We start from the raw sequence: 14,732 nt of genomic DNA, 5'->3' as shown, positions 1-14,732 counted from the left end.
CCAGGCCACGCTTCTCCCTACAGGGCCCCTCTTCCTCCAGCCCCCCCAGCTGGGGGCTCACTGGGTGCTGTGTGGGGTTGGGGGTCACTGAACCCCCCCCATGCTGGTGAGCCCCTGCTCCTGCTGTGCCTTTAGACCTCATTGAGTCCCCATTTCCCCATGCACCACTTGGGGTCACTGAGTCCCCATTTCCCCATGCACTATTTGGGGTCACTGAGCCCCCAAGTCCCTGTGCACCATTCGGGGTCGCTGACCCTCCATTTCCCCATGTGCCATTTGGGGTCACTGAGTCACCAGGATCCCATGTGCCATCGAGGGTCACTGAGCCCCCAAGTCCCGGTGCACCATTTGAAATTACTGAGTCCCCAGGTCCCTGTGCACCATTTTGGGGTCACTGAGGCCCCATCCTACCCAGCCTCCCTGCCCTCGGGGTGGCTCTGGAGGGGATTACTCTGGAAGTATCAAGAGCCCCCCAACCCCTGTTGCCCCCCACCCTGTCAGGGGCAGTGCCTTGGGACAGGATCCCCAATCCTGGTGACATTTCTGGGTGCTTTCCCGGGTCCAGGGGTGTGGGGGAAGCACACAGAGGTGGGCTGGGGGTGCTGGGCTGTCCCTCACTCCCAGTTCCAGGCTGCTCAGCCGTGAACCCTCCGCAGGGATCTCGGAGGACTCCAAAGTGGAGGCTCCCGCCTTCACGGACGCCATCCGCATGTACCGGCAGTCCAAGGAGCAGTACGGCACCTGGGACATGCTCTGCGGGAACGAGACCCAGGTGAGCACCGCACCCCCAAACCGGCCTCAGAGGGCTTTGGGGGATTGAGCAGGCTCCCCAAAAACCTCCTGCCTCCACAGGTCCTGAGCAACCTGGTGATGGAGGAGCTGCTCCCCGAGCTGAGGAGCACCATCGGCCCCCGGCTGAAAGGCAAAACCCCGGAGCGCCAGCGGACCTGGATCCAGGTGTGGGGCTGGGGCTGCCGGGCGGGTCCCCACCGTCCCTGCCCTCCCCCTGCCCGCACACCCGGCTTGGGGAGCCTCCCCTCCCCGCTGGGCTCGATGCCCACCTCCCTTCCCTGCTGGGCTCGGTGCCCCCCGGCTTCGCTGCCCCCTTCTCCCGGCCCCTTCCGAAGAATCCGTCCTTTCTCCAGAGTGGATTTTTAAAGCTCCTTCTGTGCCCCTGCCCAGCCCTGCCCAACCCCGCCTGGGGCCAGCCGAGCAAACAGGAGGAAGTCCAGCCCCGGAGCGAAGCCCGTCCCGGCTAAATTTAGCAAGCCATTTTTAGAGCAGCGCGGACTAAATCCAGCCCAAACCCTTGCGAAAGACTGAGGGCTCTTCAGAACTGCCTGTTAAAACCTTAAACCCCGATAATTACCACCACGCTCGTAATGGGCCACTTGAGCGGCCTGAAAACACACAAACCCTGCTTTCCCAATAGCTGCAGTGGCTGGGAAGGAGGGAGGAGGGGAGGGCTCTGCACCCTGCCTGTCCCAAAATCGCAGCCTTTGGCTACAAAGTCAGCGTGAAGCCTCAGCGAGAGGCTCCATCCTGCTCAGGAGGTTGGCTCTGGGAGCACAGGGAGGGGGAACAGATTTCAGGGCAGCTGGGGCTCTCCTGCTTGGACCACCAATATCCCCAGACCTGCAGCATTTCCAGACCTGCAGCATCCCCAGACCTACAGCATCCCCAGACCTGCAGCATTTCCAGACCTGCAACATCCCCAGACCTGCAGCATTTCCAGACCTGTAGCATTCCTGGACATGCAGCATCCCTAGACCTGCAGCATTTCCAGACCTGCAGCATTTCCAGACCTGTAGCATTCCTGGACATGCAGCATCCCCAGACCTGTAGCATCCCCAGACCTGCAGTATTTCCAGACCTGCAGTATTTCCAGACCTGTAGCATTCCTGGACATGCAGCATCCCCAGATCTGCAGCATCCTCAGCTCTGCAGCATTTACACACCTCCAGCATCCCCAGATCCACAGCATCCCAGCCCTGCAGCCTCCCCAGCCCTGCCTGGGGCAGGTTGCCTGATGGAGGCAGCACTCACCTCTCTGCCCCTCTAGCACCACTTGGAAGCAGTTTCTGCACTGCAGGAGCTTCATCTCACCCCACTGGGGGGTTCCTGGTATGGAAACCCCTGGCAGGCTGTGGGGAAGGGTCCTGTCAGGGCACAGGGGATGGCTCAGCAGGTCCTGCAGCCAGCTGGAGCTGCAGGCAGTGGTTGGGGGTGCAGCTGGAGAGTCTCTGACCCCCCACCTGTGCCCCCAGGTGTCAGATGCTGTCTATAGGATGGTCTATGAGCTGGCCAAGGCGCAGTACGACGCAGCTGTGGCCAGGTGTGAGCAGGAGCGGCCGCAGCTGGAGAGCACCATCCGCACGGACATGGACCAGATCATCACCTCCAAGGAGCACCTGGCCAGCAAGATCCGAGGTACAGGGATGCCCTGGGATGTGTGGGTGTGCCCATGGCTCCTGGGGGGCTGTTCCCAGGGTGCAGCACAGCCCCTGGCACCCTTGGGGGGTGCATGTCCCCACTGGCATTGTCCCAGGGGGTCAGGGACAAGGTGGGCAGTCACCCCCTATAGTGAAACAAGGTGACCCCTGAGGCAGGGAATGATTGGCATCTGACTCCATTGATTCAGAATGCTGAACACTCACTTTATTAAAACTATATTATATTACATTATAACTATATTAAAGAGAGATATTATACTATATCATGCTTACTGCCAACTGAAAAACTTGTGACTGTTTGCAGACTGACAGTCCACACAGCTTGGACTTGATAGGATAATTAACATAATCTCCCCCAGAATCTAATCACCAAATTCCTTCAGGTCAACAGTCTTCCCAACGCATTCTACATGAGCAAAACACTAGGAGCAGCAAGCAGAGATAAAAATTGTTTTCTCTCTGTGCTTCTCCAGGAAAAAAACCTGAAAGAGAGAATTATGTCTCTCTCTGTTCAGAGAATGTGAATGCCACAACCCCCTGGCATGGCCATGGAGCAGGAGGGGGTTCAGGACAGACCAGGGGCACTCTGCAGGAATTGCTTGTGTTGCTGTGCAAGAGGGAGACTCCTCCTGGAGGGGTTTGGGAGCAGGGGCAGTTCCTCCTTGCTGGGGTGGGTGTAGGATGTGATGTGAAGGGCTAGAAGGACAGAGGAGCCTCACCATCCTCATCCCTGCTCTTTCCCAGCCTTCGTCCTGCCCAAGGCAGAGGTCTGTGTCCGTAACCACGTCCAGCCCTACATCTCCTCCATCCTGGAGGCCCTGATGACCCCCACCAGCCAGGGCTTCGCCGAGGCACGGGAGGTGTTCTTCAAGGAGGTGACCGACATGAACATGAACGTCGTCAACGAGGGCGGCCTGGAGAAGCTGGTGGAGGTGAGACCTGGTGGTGCTTCTTGCCAGCTTAGGGGTGACAGGGCCAGTCCTGCTTCCACCCCCAGTGTGGACAGCACTGGGAGAGCCCAGGCTGAGGAGAGTCCACCCACGTAGGGTGGAATGTCCCTGCCCTGAGTACATGGAAAGGCTGAGCTTGGTTTTTTCCCCAGTACATGGAGAAGCTCTCCCACCTGGCCTTCCACCCTGTGAAGATGCAGTCATGCTATGAGAAGATGGACCAGCTGAAACTGGAGGGTCTTCAGCAGCGATTCGATGTCTCCAGCACGTCTGTCTTCAAACAGAGGGCCCAGATCCACATGAGACAGGTGGGATGGAGACCAGGGTCCTCCCCCGTACCCCTGGGCTGGGAACAGAGGTTTGGGGAGCCCAGGCTGGATGTCTGTGCTGTCTCTTTGGTCTGGAGCCCATGGTGGGCTTGGGCATCCAGGCAGAGCTGCCCCAGGCAGGGATGTCTGTGCTGTCTCTTTGGTCTGGAGCCCATGATGTACTTGGGCATCCCAGCACAGCTGCCCCTTTGCCACAGAGCCCACTGGCACCAGCAAGGCCAGTAAGCCAGTTCTGGGGTCTGATCCAGCCTAAGCTGGTGTGGAGTGTAGGAGGATGAGGGGATGCCACACCAGCTCTGAGCAGCCTCCTCTCCCAACAGCCTTGATCCTGGGGGTGAGGGCTGTGGATGCCACGCTGGGAGGTCAGGGATTTGTGCATAGTGAAGGCTCTTTGCCTGTTGGATATTGGGAAGGAATTCTTCCCTCTGAGGGTGGGCAGGCCCTGGCACAGGATGCCCAGAGCAGCTGTGGCTGCCCCTGGATCCCTGGCAGTGCCCAAGGCCCACTGGACAGGGCTGGGAGCAGTCTGGGATAGTGGGAGGTGTCTCTGCCCATGGCAGGGAGTGGCACTGGATGATTTTAGAGTCCCTTCCACCCCAAACCAGTGTGGGGCTCTGTGCTAAGTCTCACCTCGGTGTGGCAGTGCCCCAAGAGCCCCCCCTTTTGGTGCCCCCCCTTGCTGACCATGTGTCTCTGGTGGCAGCAAATGGACGATGCTGTGTACACCTTCGAGACTCTGCTGCACCAGGAGCTGGGCAAGCTGCAGGGCAAGGATGACCTGTGCAAGTCCATCCAGCGCATCCTCGAGAGGGTGCTCAAGGTGAGCTGAAATAGGAGCTTTTTTGAGCTAGGTCTTATAAGCTTTTGGAGGTCTATTTCACACCCAAGATAGCTCAGCTACCTTTGGAGGCATAAAATTAGCAGGATGGCTTCTGTTGCAGTGTTGGAAACAAAAAGGTTTTTATAAAAGGCAAAATAACAAACTCTTTACAGAGAAAAACCGATCTAGGTGCAAGAGGTTCTTGCTCTTGGTAATACACCTCACAAAAGCAATTAGTTTCTTTTTTCTCTTCTTTTCCTAGTAAATTGCCCAAGCAGGACTTTTTTGGCTCTTGTCCAGTTGGCTATCCTTAAGTTTGAGGTGAAGTCCCCCAGGCCTGTGAGATGCCTTTTTCACCTAATCGAGGAGAGAAACTTCTGGGCTTCTTTCCTTTTTAAGGGGACAAAGGAGAGCTTTGTCACTCTGTCAACAAGGGGCACATTACTACAGTGAGCCAGGGGGTCAGACCTTTGATGGCCTTTGGTGGCCTTGTTCCTTGGGCAGGGAAGAGGCTAACAGTTGAAATAGATGTTATCTATTTCAAAAGTCTTTTAGGGGTTTCATGGATTTTGCTGGGAGCAGGCAAGTGGGAAATCACCTGGAGGAGCCAGGTCCCCTCTGAGCACATCTGTAAAAGCCCGTCAGGGTTCAGGCTGGCCCCCAAACCCTCCTGCAGCCAGCAGTGGAGGAGCTGACTCTTCCAGACTCAGAAACACTGGGAAACAGCTGGAGAGAGGGATGTGAGGCCAGAGGGGTCTGTGTGAATGGGGCTGGGGGGCAAATCTCAGGGGTTTGTGCCCATGGGCAGGAAGCTGCCAGCCCACAGCCCAGGGTGACCTGGGGCACCCTCTCACCCTGCAGAAATTCGACTATGACAGCAGCACTGTGAGGAAGAAGTTCTTCAGGGAGGCCCTGCTGCAGATCACCATCCCCTTCCTGCTGAAAAAGCTGGCACCCACCTGCAAGGGGGTAAGAGGGGAAGGTTGGGGGTGCAGGGAAGGACTGTCCACCCCCATGGAGGGGCTGGAGCATTCATTCCCCCCAGCCTGCTGGGCTGAGCTGCCTCTCCCCTGGCAGGAATTAGCCAAGTTTCAGGAGCTGATCTTCGAGGACTTTGCCAGCTTCATCCTGGTGGAGAACACCTACGAGGAGGTGGTGCTGCAGTCGGTGATGAAAGACATCATGCAAGGTAGGGTCCTGTGGCACCTGCTGAGGAGGGGGGGACCTCTGAAGGGTGCTGGGGGCTGTGTGAGGAGGGGGTGACCTCTGCAGGGTGCTGTACAGGATTTTGGGGGCACCCTATGACAGGGGCTGGATAAGGAGGAGTGTTCCCATGCAGAACCAGCTGGGGGCTGTATGAGGAAGGGTGACTGAGCTGGGAGCTGTATAAGGAAGGGGGTGACCCCATGTAGGGTGCTGGATCTGTATGAAAAAGGGGTGACCCTCTGCAGGGTGCTGGGAGGTCTCTGAGGAGGGGTGATCCCATTCAGGGGATCAGCTCAGGGCTGTACAAGGAGGGGTGACCCCATACAGGGTGTTGGGCACTCTATAAGGAGGGGTGAGCCCATGCAGGATGCTGGGGACTCTATAAGGAGGGATGACCCCATACAGGGTGCTGGGAGCTGTATAAGGACGGGTTGACCCTGTGTAGGGGACTCTATAAGGAGGGATGACCCCATACAGGGTGCTGGGGACTCTGTGAGGAGGGATGACCCCGTGCAGGGTTCTGGGGGCTGCCCCAGAAGCAGCTTTCCCACCTGGCTTCCCCCCTGGCAGGGCTGAGCAGTGGGTGGGATGCTGCCCCCCCCGCCCAGCTCCAGCCACCTCTGCCATCACCCCCGGGGAGTACTGGGCAAGGTGCCCCAGCCCAGCAGTGCCTGCAGCCCCCGTGAGCTGTCCCTCCCTGTCCCCAGCTGTGAAGGAGGCGGCCGTGCAGCGGAAGCACAACCTGTACAGGGACAGCATGGTGATGCACAACAGCGATCCCAACCTGCACCTGCTGGGAGAGGGCCTGCCCATCGACTGGAGCGAGGAGTACAGCGGGCAGCCCGAGCCCGAGCCGGCGGCCGAGCGGCGCCGCAGGGCCAAGCAGGTGGTGTCGGTCATCCAGGATGACGAGGGGGCCCTGCCCTACGGGGCCGAGGCACTGCTGCAGCCCGGTTCCCCCGAGCCACGGCAGCCAGAGGAGGCACACCCCGGGGTGCCCCCGAGCCCCCCGGATGCGGTGCAGGAGATCCGGGAGGCGCTGGCACAGGAGAGCCTGGGAGATGGCGCCGGGGCGGAGGAGCGGCTGATGAACGGCACCGAGAGCAGCGGCGCCAGCGAGGAGGGCGTGCTGCTGGCAGGGGCTGCCACACAGCAGGGTCCAGCCTGCGATGGGGACGGGGTGAGCTGTGCCACAGCGGCATCACCAGCACCTGGCGCTGAGATCCCATCAGGAACGGGCAGAGAACGTGTCACACCAGCATCCTCACCTGTCCCTGGAGCTGAGGTCCCGTCAGGAATGGGCAGAGAACGTGTCACACCAGCATCCTCACCTGTCCCTGGAGCTGAGGTCCCGTCAGGAATGGGCAGAGAACGTGTCACACCAGCATCCTCACCTGTCCCTGGAGCTGAGGTCCCGTCAGGAATGGGCAGAGGACGTGTCACACCAGCATCCTCACCTGTCCCTGGAGCTGAGGTCCCGTCAGGGGGTGGAACACGCCGGGCTGCACCAGCACCCCCTGTGCCTGCAGGTGAGGTGTCATCAGGGGGGCAGTGTGCCACACCAGCACTGTCACCTGTCCCTGGAGCTGAGGTCCCATCAGGGACTGGGAGACAACGTCCTGCACCAGCATCTCCTGTGCCCAGAGCTGATGTCCCATCAGAGTCTGAGGTGCCCCATGCCACACCAAGATCACCTGTGCCAGCTTCCCCCATGTCTGGAGCTGATGTCCCATCAGGGGCTGAGGTGCCACATGCCACACCAAGATCATCCGTACCGGCATCTCCTGTGCCCAGAGCTGATGTCCCATCAGGGGCTGAGGTGCCACACGTCACACCAAGGTCATCCGTGCCAGCATCCCCCGTGCCCAGGGCCGACCCATCAGGGCCCAGCGTGCCACACGGCACAGCAGCCCCGGCCAGCCCCCGAGCCGATGTCCCAGCAGAGGCCGAGGTGCCCCGTGTCACAGCAGCACCACCCGGAGGCCAGAGCCCATCAGCACCGCGTCACCAGCACGGTGACAAGGAGACAGGCGAGCACGGGGACAGCCCCCTGCAGCCTAGGGGCACCACAGAGAGCGGTGAGGGGGTGCAGACTGAGTTCTAGCCCCAGCCCCTGCCGTGGACTGGCCCTGGGGGAGGGGGGATAGGACCCCCGGGATGGAGAGCAGCACTGCGGGAGAGGGAGGGGATGGGGACACCGAGACCTTACTGCCCAAGGGGGTCCCGCTGCCCTGGGGGGCTGCCCACAGCCACAGCCCCCACTGGGTCCGACTGGGGTGGCCCCAGCCTGGCATGGGGCATCCCCTGCGCTCTGCTCTGTCCTTCTGCCTTCTTTTCTTTCCTACTGAAGAGATGCTTTACTGAAGAGCTTTATCTGCCCCCCACACCAGTGCCTGGGGCTGCTGGGGGGGGCTGGCACTAGCCCTGCTGAGGGTGGGTGTGTGGGACACTCCTGGCTGTCCCCAGGGTTGTTCCTGCCCCAATCTGGGGTGTTTCCTGGGAGACACTGCCACCCATCCAAGGGGGGTCCCGGGAACCTGCCCACTGCCATCCCCACCTGGCAGGGGGTTCCTGGGAGCCTGCCCACTGCCATCCCCACCTGGCCAGCTCCAGGAGCACCAGTGGAGTGGGGGCTGCAGGGGATGATGGCAAACAGGGACATGACAGGGACAGCAGTGCTGGGGGGCTCGAGCCACTGCTGAGGGGGAGAGTGCTGGGACAGCTGTGGCTTGCTGGTGCCCAGGCTGGGCTCACAGCATCCAGGCTGGGCTCACCCAGTGCCCACCCCCACTCCCAGGAGCTGTTCTAGGAGCTATTTTAAGTTCAGAGTTCAGTCCTGGGGGAAGGTGGCACTCACACTGCCGTATCCCAGCTGTGCCTGGCAGGACTGGGATAATTCCAGGCTCAGCTTGCTGTGCAGTGGAGAGATCCCAGCCCTTGCCCTACAGATCTCCTCAGCACCTTCCATGGATGGTTTCTCCAGCTTTGCAGATTTTGGCATCTGCTGTGCTGGCTGAGCAAAGAGCAGGGGTTTCCTGACCCCCCCATGTGTCATGGGGACAGGAGTGCTGCAGCCCCCACACAGTGATGCCAAAAGCCCTGGAGGTGCTGGGGGTCTGCAGGACCCCTGGGTGTTACACCTGGAGCAGGGACCAGCACCCCGACACCCACCTGTGCTTAGCTGCCTCAGAAGGGGGGTGCCCAGCCTAACCCACTCAGGGGGGCCCCCAAAGTGCCTTGGGAGGCTCCCCTCAAAGTGCCTTTCTCTGTGAACTTCAAACCTGTCTCTTCCAGGATATTTTATTAAGAAAGTTATACAAATGTTTAAAGATATGCTTATAATAATTAATAAAATGGAAAAGCTTTATTTAAAGCCAGAGGAGACTCTCCTTATTCCTGAAGCACCTCTCTGGGCAGGGCTGGGGATCCCCAGTCCCACTGTGACCCAGGGGTGTCACATCCTGAGCCCACCAGCAGTGGCACAAATCAGGAGTGGAGCTGAGATGATTTTATTCAAAGGGGTGTCCTGAGGAAGCAGCAAGAGGCACCTGGAGCAGCATTTCCCCCCGGCACAGCCACACCAGCGGGTGCTCAGGGGCTGCTCCAGCCCCATCCCTGAAGCACAGGAGCGGGGTGGGGGTGGCAGGACCCCCCAGTGTCCCCAAAGGCACTGTGTGAAGAGGGGCTTGGTGCAAGGCAGCTCTGGGCAGGAGGGCAGGGGTCCCTGTCCCCAGCAAGTCACCGGATCCTTCCCGTTCCAGCCAGGATGAACCTCCTCGAAAAGCAGGGAGGGGAGAAAATGCCAGCACCCTCCTGCTGTCACCACCTGGACAAAGGTCCCTGAGAGCTGGGGGACAGCCACCAGCCAAGGCCAGTGCTGGCCATGGGGCTCCCTGTCCCCAGAGCAGGGCCAGCCCTGAGGGGCCCCAGCAAGTCCTTGGAGTTCTGTGTCCCACAGAGCACTGGGACAGAGACAGACCCAGCAAAAGTGACAGCAGCTATTCCAGACAAAGGAGCAGGAGGTGGGACACGTGTGCCACCACCCCAGGGGGCTCTAGCCCCGGCCCAGCAGGGGGTACACCACGAAATAGCCCAGGGTGGAGCCCACAATGGCCCCCAGGAAGATCCAGGCGTTGTAGGACATGACAGCCAGCATCACCATATAGCCCAGCACCACCTGCAGCACGTGGAACAGAGTCTGGCCCACGTGGAACCAGAACCACCTGGGGAAGGAGAGGGGAAATGCCATCAATGAGGGGCTGGGACAGCTGGAATCACCTCCCACCAGGAGCCTGCAGAGGCCAGAGGGCATTTGGGCAGCAGGGAGAGGGGTGGGGGCTACAAACAGCAGCTCAGGGGGAAATCCTGCTCCAAAACCAACGAGGCTGGCAGTAAGAGCAGCCTCAGAAATGATATGGGATTAAACACAAAAGGAAAAACCCAGGGCTTGGCTCCAAAGAAGGGAACTGTCAGGGCCTCGTGGGGACTGACTTGCTGCTTGTGCCCATCCCCAAACCAGTAGGGCCCTCCTGCACCCTGCACAACAGCTCCTGGAGGGGAACATGAGCCTCTAGCCACCACCCTGGACACCTCCCAGAGGATCTGGAGGGGCTGGGCTGCCCCTGGAGCCCCTTCCCCAGGCTGTACACACCCCCCTTCCCTGGCAGCCTGCAGCTCCTCCTCACAGCCCTTCTCCCCTCTGTGCTGGCCATCCCTGACCTGCCAGGTGGGTGCCAGGGGTCCCTGTGGTACCTGCCCTGCGCGGGGTCGCTGTCCCCCTCCTGGGGCTCGGTCAGGGCCTCGTGGCTGAGGCTGCGGGGCAGGGCCAGCAGCGCCCGCCGCAGCAGCACAGCCTTGCCCATCTTCACGGCCTCATAGAGCACAGAGAGCAGCAGGATCACCAGCACCGAGAGCGCCATCCCTGCAGGAGAGACACCCCGACACTGCCATGCACGGGGAGAGCCTCTGGGGGTGACAGGGCCACAGCAGGGCATGGCACAGGGGGTTTGGGAATATCCACGGGGGGATGTGAGGGGCTCCTGGCACTGGGGCTGGGCAGCAGGGTTGTTAAATGTCAGGAAATGGTGTATTTAACTCACAGAATTAGGTTGGAAAAGCTGTGACCTCACCCAACAGCACCTTGTCACCCAGACCATGGCACTGAGTGTCCCATCCCATCCTTCCTTAAGCACCTCCAGGGACAGTGACTCCACCACCTCCCAGGGCAGCCCCTTCCAATGAAGAAATTTTTCCTACATTCTTAATTTAGGAAAATGAAGAATAAACTAAGCCTAAACTTCTCCTGGCTCAGCTTAAAGCTGTGCACTCTTGTCCTAGAGAGCTGCTGTGAAACAAATACACAGCTTTGCATTGACTCCACAGCAAACTCAGGAGTCAAAATATGATGTTGGGAGAATAAACAAAACCAGACAGAAGACTGTGAAAGAGGGAAGCTGAGCCATTCCTGTGTGATCTGGGGGTTGGCAGCCTGAGGGGGGGCTTCACACAGCTCCCTGCCTGCTGCTCTTGGCTTGGGAGGATCAACCCCTGCCTGGGGCATGCCCAGGGCACAGCACAGCTCAGCAGGGAGGGGCAGGTCCTGCCAAAAACTGCTCCAGGAGCCCACACAGCTCTGCAGTGAGGGGATGGAGGGATGGGACAGGGATGGATGAAGGGATGGAGAGAGGGACAGGGATGGAGGGATGGATGGAAGGATGGAGGGATGGATGGAGAGGAATGGAAGGGTAGAGAGATGGATGGACAGGGATGGAGGGACAGGGATGGATGGATGGATGGATGGACGGACAGGAATGGAAGGGTGGAAAGACAGATGGACTGGGATGGATGGATGGATGGATGGATGGATGGATGGATGGATGGATGGATGGAGGGATGTCCCAGTGCTGGCAGCCTACCTGTGGGGCTGTGGACATTCCAGAAGTCGAAGAGCAGCACTGCCGTGTCTGAGAAGTAGAAGGTCATCTGGAAAAGAGGCCGGGGAAGGGCAGTGCAGGAACCCCTCAGGGTGATGGGTGCCCACACTGTCAGCAGGTCCCTGCACCCCCCACCCTGGCAAGCTCATCTGGGGATTCACCAAATGGTGCAAGTTTCTCCCCAGTTCTGAAACGGGAAGAGGAACTTGCACAGACAATCACAGTCACACTGACTGGGCTGGACTCTCCCCGTGAGCTCCAGCAGGACAATTTCCACCCCCAGCAGCACCTCCTGTGCATGTCTGGGCTCTGACAAAAAGCCAATTTACCCCTGTGACAAAGAGAGATGAATACAGGACTTCATCCACATGAATTTGAGGAGGGAAGGTCCCTGGGGACAGGTGGAGACTGAGGGGAAGCTGGTGGGCAGAGCCTCTACTCCCCTCTGCCTCCCAGGGCAGAGAAACTTCCTGCACTGCCAGGACACCCAAAAACTCAACCACCAAGGCACCCAGAGCCACAAGTGTGACCACCCAACAGTGGGGACCAGGTCCAGGGTGCCTCCCTGGCAGAGGAGCATCAATCCCAACACTGCCAGGACCTGCAAAGGCAGCACCCCTCCTCCTTCACCCTGCTGAAACAGGAGGAACAGGAATTGCTCTTGTGTAACATTAGCTGCAGAGCTCATATCCAGCTGCCATATCTTACTCAAAAGGTGGAATTTTGCTGGGTTTTTTGTGCTCCCTTTGGTGAACCTCCCTAGGAGGTGTTTGTGGAGCTCACAGCTGCTCCTCTCCTGCACAGATCCATGTTTGGCTGCTCCTTCCTGCCTTTTCCAACCTCAGCAGAGGTGACTGACAGGAGCAGGACCAACCTCAGCCAGAAATACCATGCAGCACCCCGTGGGTGTTCAGGCCACAGCCCGGCTCCAATTACAGCCCTGGGCCCTCCTTACCCACAACACATTAGCACATGTAATTGGCTCACCCTTTTAAGCCTCCTTTGGCCACAGATTAATGATAATTAGTCTTTAAATGAAGCTATTTCTCCTTCACAGGGCTTCACCCACAGGTGGTGGAAGGAGCAGGTGAGGGTGGGATGGGGGACAGAAGAGATGGGCAGAATCAGTCATTAACTTTTGAAAAACCCTCTGAGATCATGAAATCCAAACATGAACCCAGCATGCCAAGGCCTCCACTAAACCCTGTCCCCAAGTGCCACCTCTCTGTGTTTTTTGAACAATTCCAGGCATGGTGATTCCACCACTTCCCTGGGCAGCCTGTTCCAGAGATCCAGAAGATCCCTTTGCTGCCCCAGCCTGGGGTGGACCCACATGTTTTTGGGTGCCCAGCATGGGTGTGACACCAAAATAATGCTCCTTGGGCCAACAGCGATGCCACAGAGAGATTTCTTGGTGGGTGAAGAGGGCAAAATCCTAAAAATCCCTGCATTCTTCCCACTGCTGCCAGGGAGATGTCCCAGGCTGAGGGAGGGGATCCTGTCCTCCCCCACCTGCCCTGCAGCAGGGGTTGGATTGAGCAGGCTCCCAGGTGAGGCTGTGCCCAGCTCCTCCCCCGCAGGAATTCACAGCAGGAACAAAAACTTGTTGGGAAATCCGTGCTCAACCTGCATTTAGGGCTGGATCTGCTGCACTTTTGGGGTTATTCTAGCAAAACCAGTGGTGCCTGCACAGAGCAGTGCCAGGCTGCATCCCAGCCTGCTGCTCCAGCCCAACTGGGATGTCTAATCCCACACTTTGGGATAAAGCTTCAGCACCCTGACCCCACTCTGGACAGTCCCAACTGCAGCCCCACACTGGGGACACACTGGTTATCAGGGTGTCCCCAAACTGGGATCCTCCCCAGGACTGTGTCACCCTCCAGGCCTTGCTGCTTCAGGGGGCTGGGAGCGCTAAACATCAAACAGAACCATGGAACAACTAGGGTTGGAAAGGATCCTAAAGTTCATTTTGTCCCAACTCCTGCCATGGGCAGGGACACCTTCCACCATCCCAGGCTGCTCCAAGCCCTGTGCAACCTGAGCTTGGACACTTCCAGGGAGATTTAAGGAGTTCTGGGGGGATTCATGGGGTTCCAGGGGGGGATCCACGGGGTTCCAGGGATATTTAAGGTGTAGAGTAGATGCTTGGGGCTTCAAAGGGGGTTTTAAGGGGATCCAGTGGAATTCATGGGGTTCCAGGTGGGGATTCATGTGGTCCCAGGGGGGTAACACAGGCTTCCAGAAATACTTAAGGGGTTCCAGGGGGGAAATCAAGGGATTCCAGGGTGGAATCACAGGGTTCCATGGGGATTCATGGGGTTCCAGGCAGATTTAAGGGGTTCCTGGGTGGATTCATGGGGTTTCAGGGTGGAATCACGGAGTTAGAGAGAGGATTTAAGGGGATCCAAGGGGATTCACGGGGTTCCAAGGGGGATTCATGGGGTTCCAGGGTGGAATCACGGGGTTAGAGAGAGGATTTAAGGGGATCCAAGGGGGAATAATGGGGTTCCGGGGGGGATTTAAGGGGTTCCAGGGTGGAATCACAGGGTTCCATGGGGATTCACGGGGTTCCAGCAGATTTAAGGGGTTCCAGGGTGGAATCACGGGGTTAGAGAGAGGATTTAAGGGGATCCAAGGGGATTCACGGGGTTCCAGGGTGGAATCACAGGGTTCCAGGGGGGATTTAAGGGGTTCCAGGGTGGAATCACGGGGTTCCGGGTGGGATTTAAGGGGTTCCAGGGTGGAATCACAGGGTTCCAGGGGGGATTTAAGGGGTTCCAGGGTGGAATCACGGGGTTCCAGGGGGTTTTTCCGGGGTTCCAGGAAGGTCTCCCGGTACCGTCCCGGGGCTCACCTGCATGGTGGCGGTGGCAGCGGGCGCGGAGCCCGGCCCGTGTTCCCCGGGGCCGCTGTCACGGCGATGTCGCGGCGCTGTCGCGGCCTGTCCCGCGGACGTCGCGGCGCTGTGGCGGCGCCGTGGCCCCGCGCGGGGCTCTCCGGGAGCTGTAGTGCGGGGCGGGCCCGGGCCTGTCCCCTCCTCC

At 59.2% G+C, this 14,732-nt stretch overlaps 2 protein-coding genes across 2 annotated transcripts in view; one reads left to right on the top strand and one right to left on the bottom strand.

Annotated features, from left to right (window-relative positions):
- The window catches only part of NIBAN2 (niban apoptosis regulator 2), a 33,748-nt gene extending 25,833 nt beyond the window's left edge, over positions 1-7,915 (top strand). The window contains exons 6-14 of the mRNA XM_084219573.1: positions 657-772; positions 853-957; positions 2,268-2,430; positions 3,198-3,385; positions 3,556-3,711; positions 4,436-4,552; positions 5,414-5,521; positions 5,630-5,741; positions 6,466-7,915. Of these exons, the coding sequence (XP_084075699.1) occupies positions 657-772; positions 853-957; positions 2,268-2,430; positions 3,198-3,385; positions 3,556-3,711; positions 4,436-4,552; positions 5,414-5,521; positions 5,630-5,741; positions 6,466-7,862 (2,462 nt within the window). The 3' untranslated portion in view covers positions 7,863-7,915. The remainder of the gene's footprint in view (positions 1-656; positions 773-852; positions 958-2,267; positions 2,431-3,197; positions 3,386-3,555; positions 3,712-4,435; positions 4,553-5,413; positions 5,522-5,629; positions 5,742-6,465) is intronic.
- A 1,238-nt stretch (positions 7,916-9,153) lies between these two features.
- On the bottom strand, positions 9,154-14,681 carry SLC31A2 (solute carrier family 31 member 2). Its single transcript, XM_084219574.1, has 4 exons — positions 14,546-14,681; positions 11,674-11,740; positions 10,511-10,679; positions 9,154-9,981 (listed from the first exon to the last, which is right to left on the bottom strand). Exons 1-4 carry the CDS (start codon positions 14,549-14,551, stop codon positions 9,813-9,815), a joined length of 411 nt encoding a protein of 136 aa, XP_084075700.1. The 5' UTR covers positions 14,552-14,681; the 3' UTR covers positions 9,154-9,812.
- Positions 14,682-14,732: the final 51 nt, after the last annotated feature.

This window comes from Fringilla coelebs (genome assembly GCF_963513975.1).
Source record: "Fringilla coelebs genome assembly, chromosome: 21".
NCBI lineage: Eukaryota > Metazoa > Chordata > Aves > Passeriformes > Fringillidae > Fringilla > Fringilla coelebs.
The sequence above is the reverse complement of the archived record's forward strand: the minus strand, read 5'-3'. Positions and strand labels throughout refer to the sequence as shown.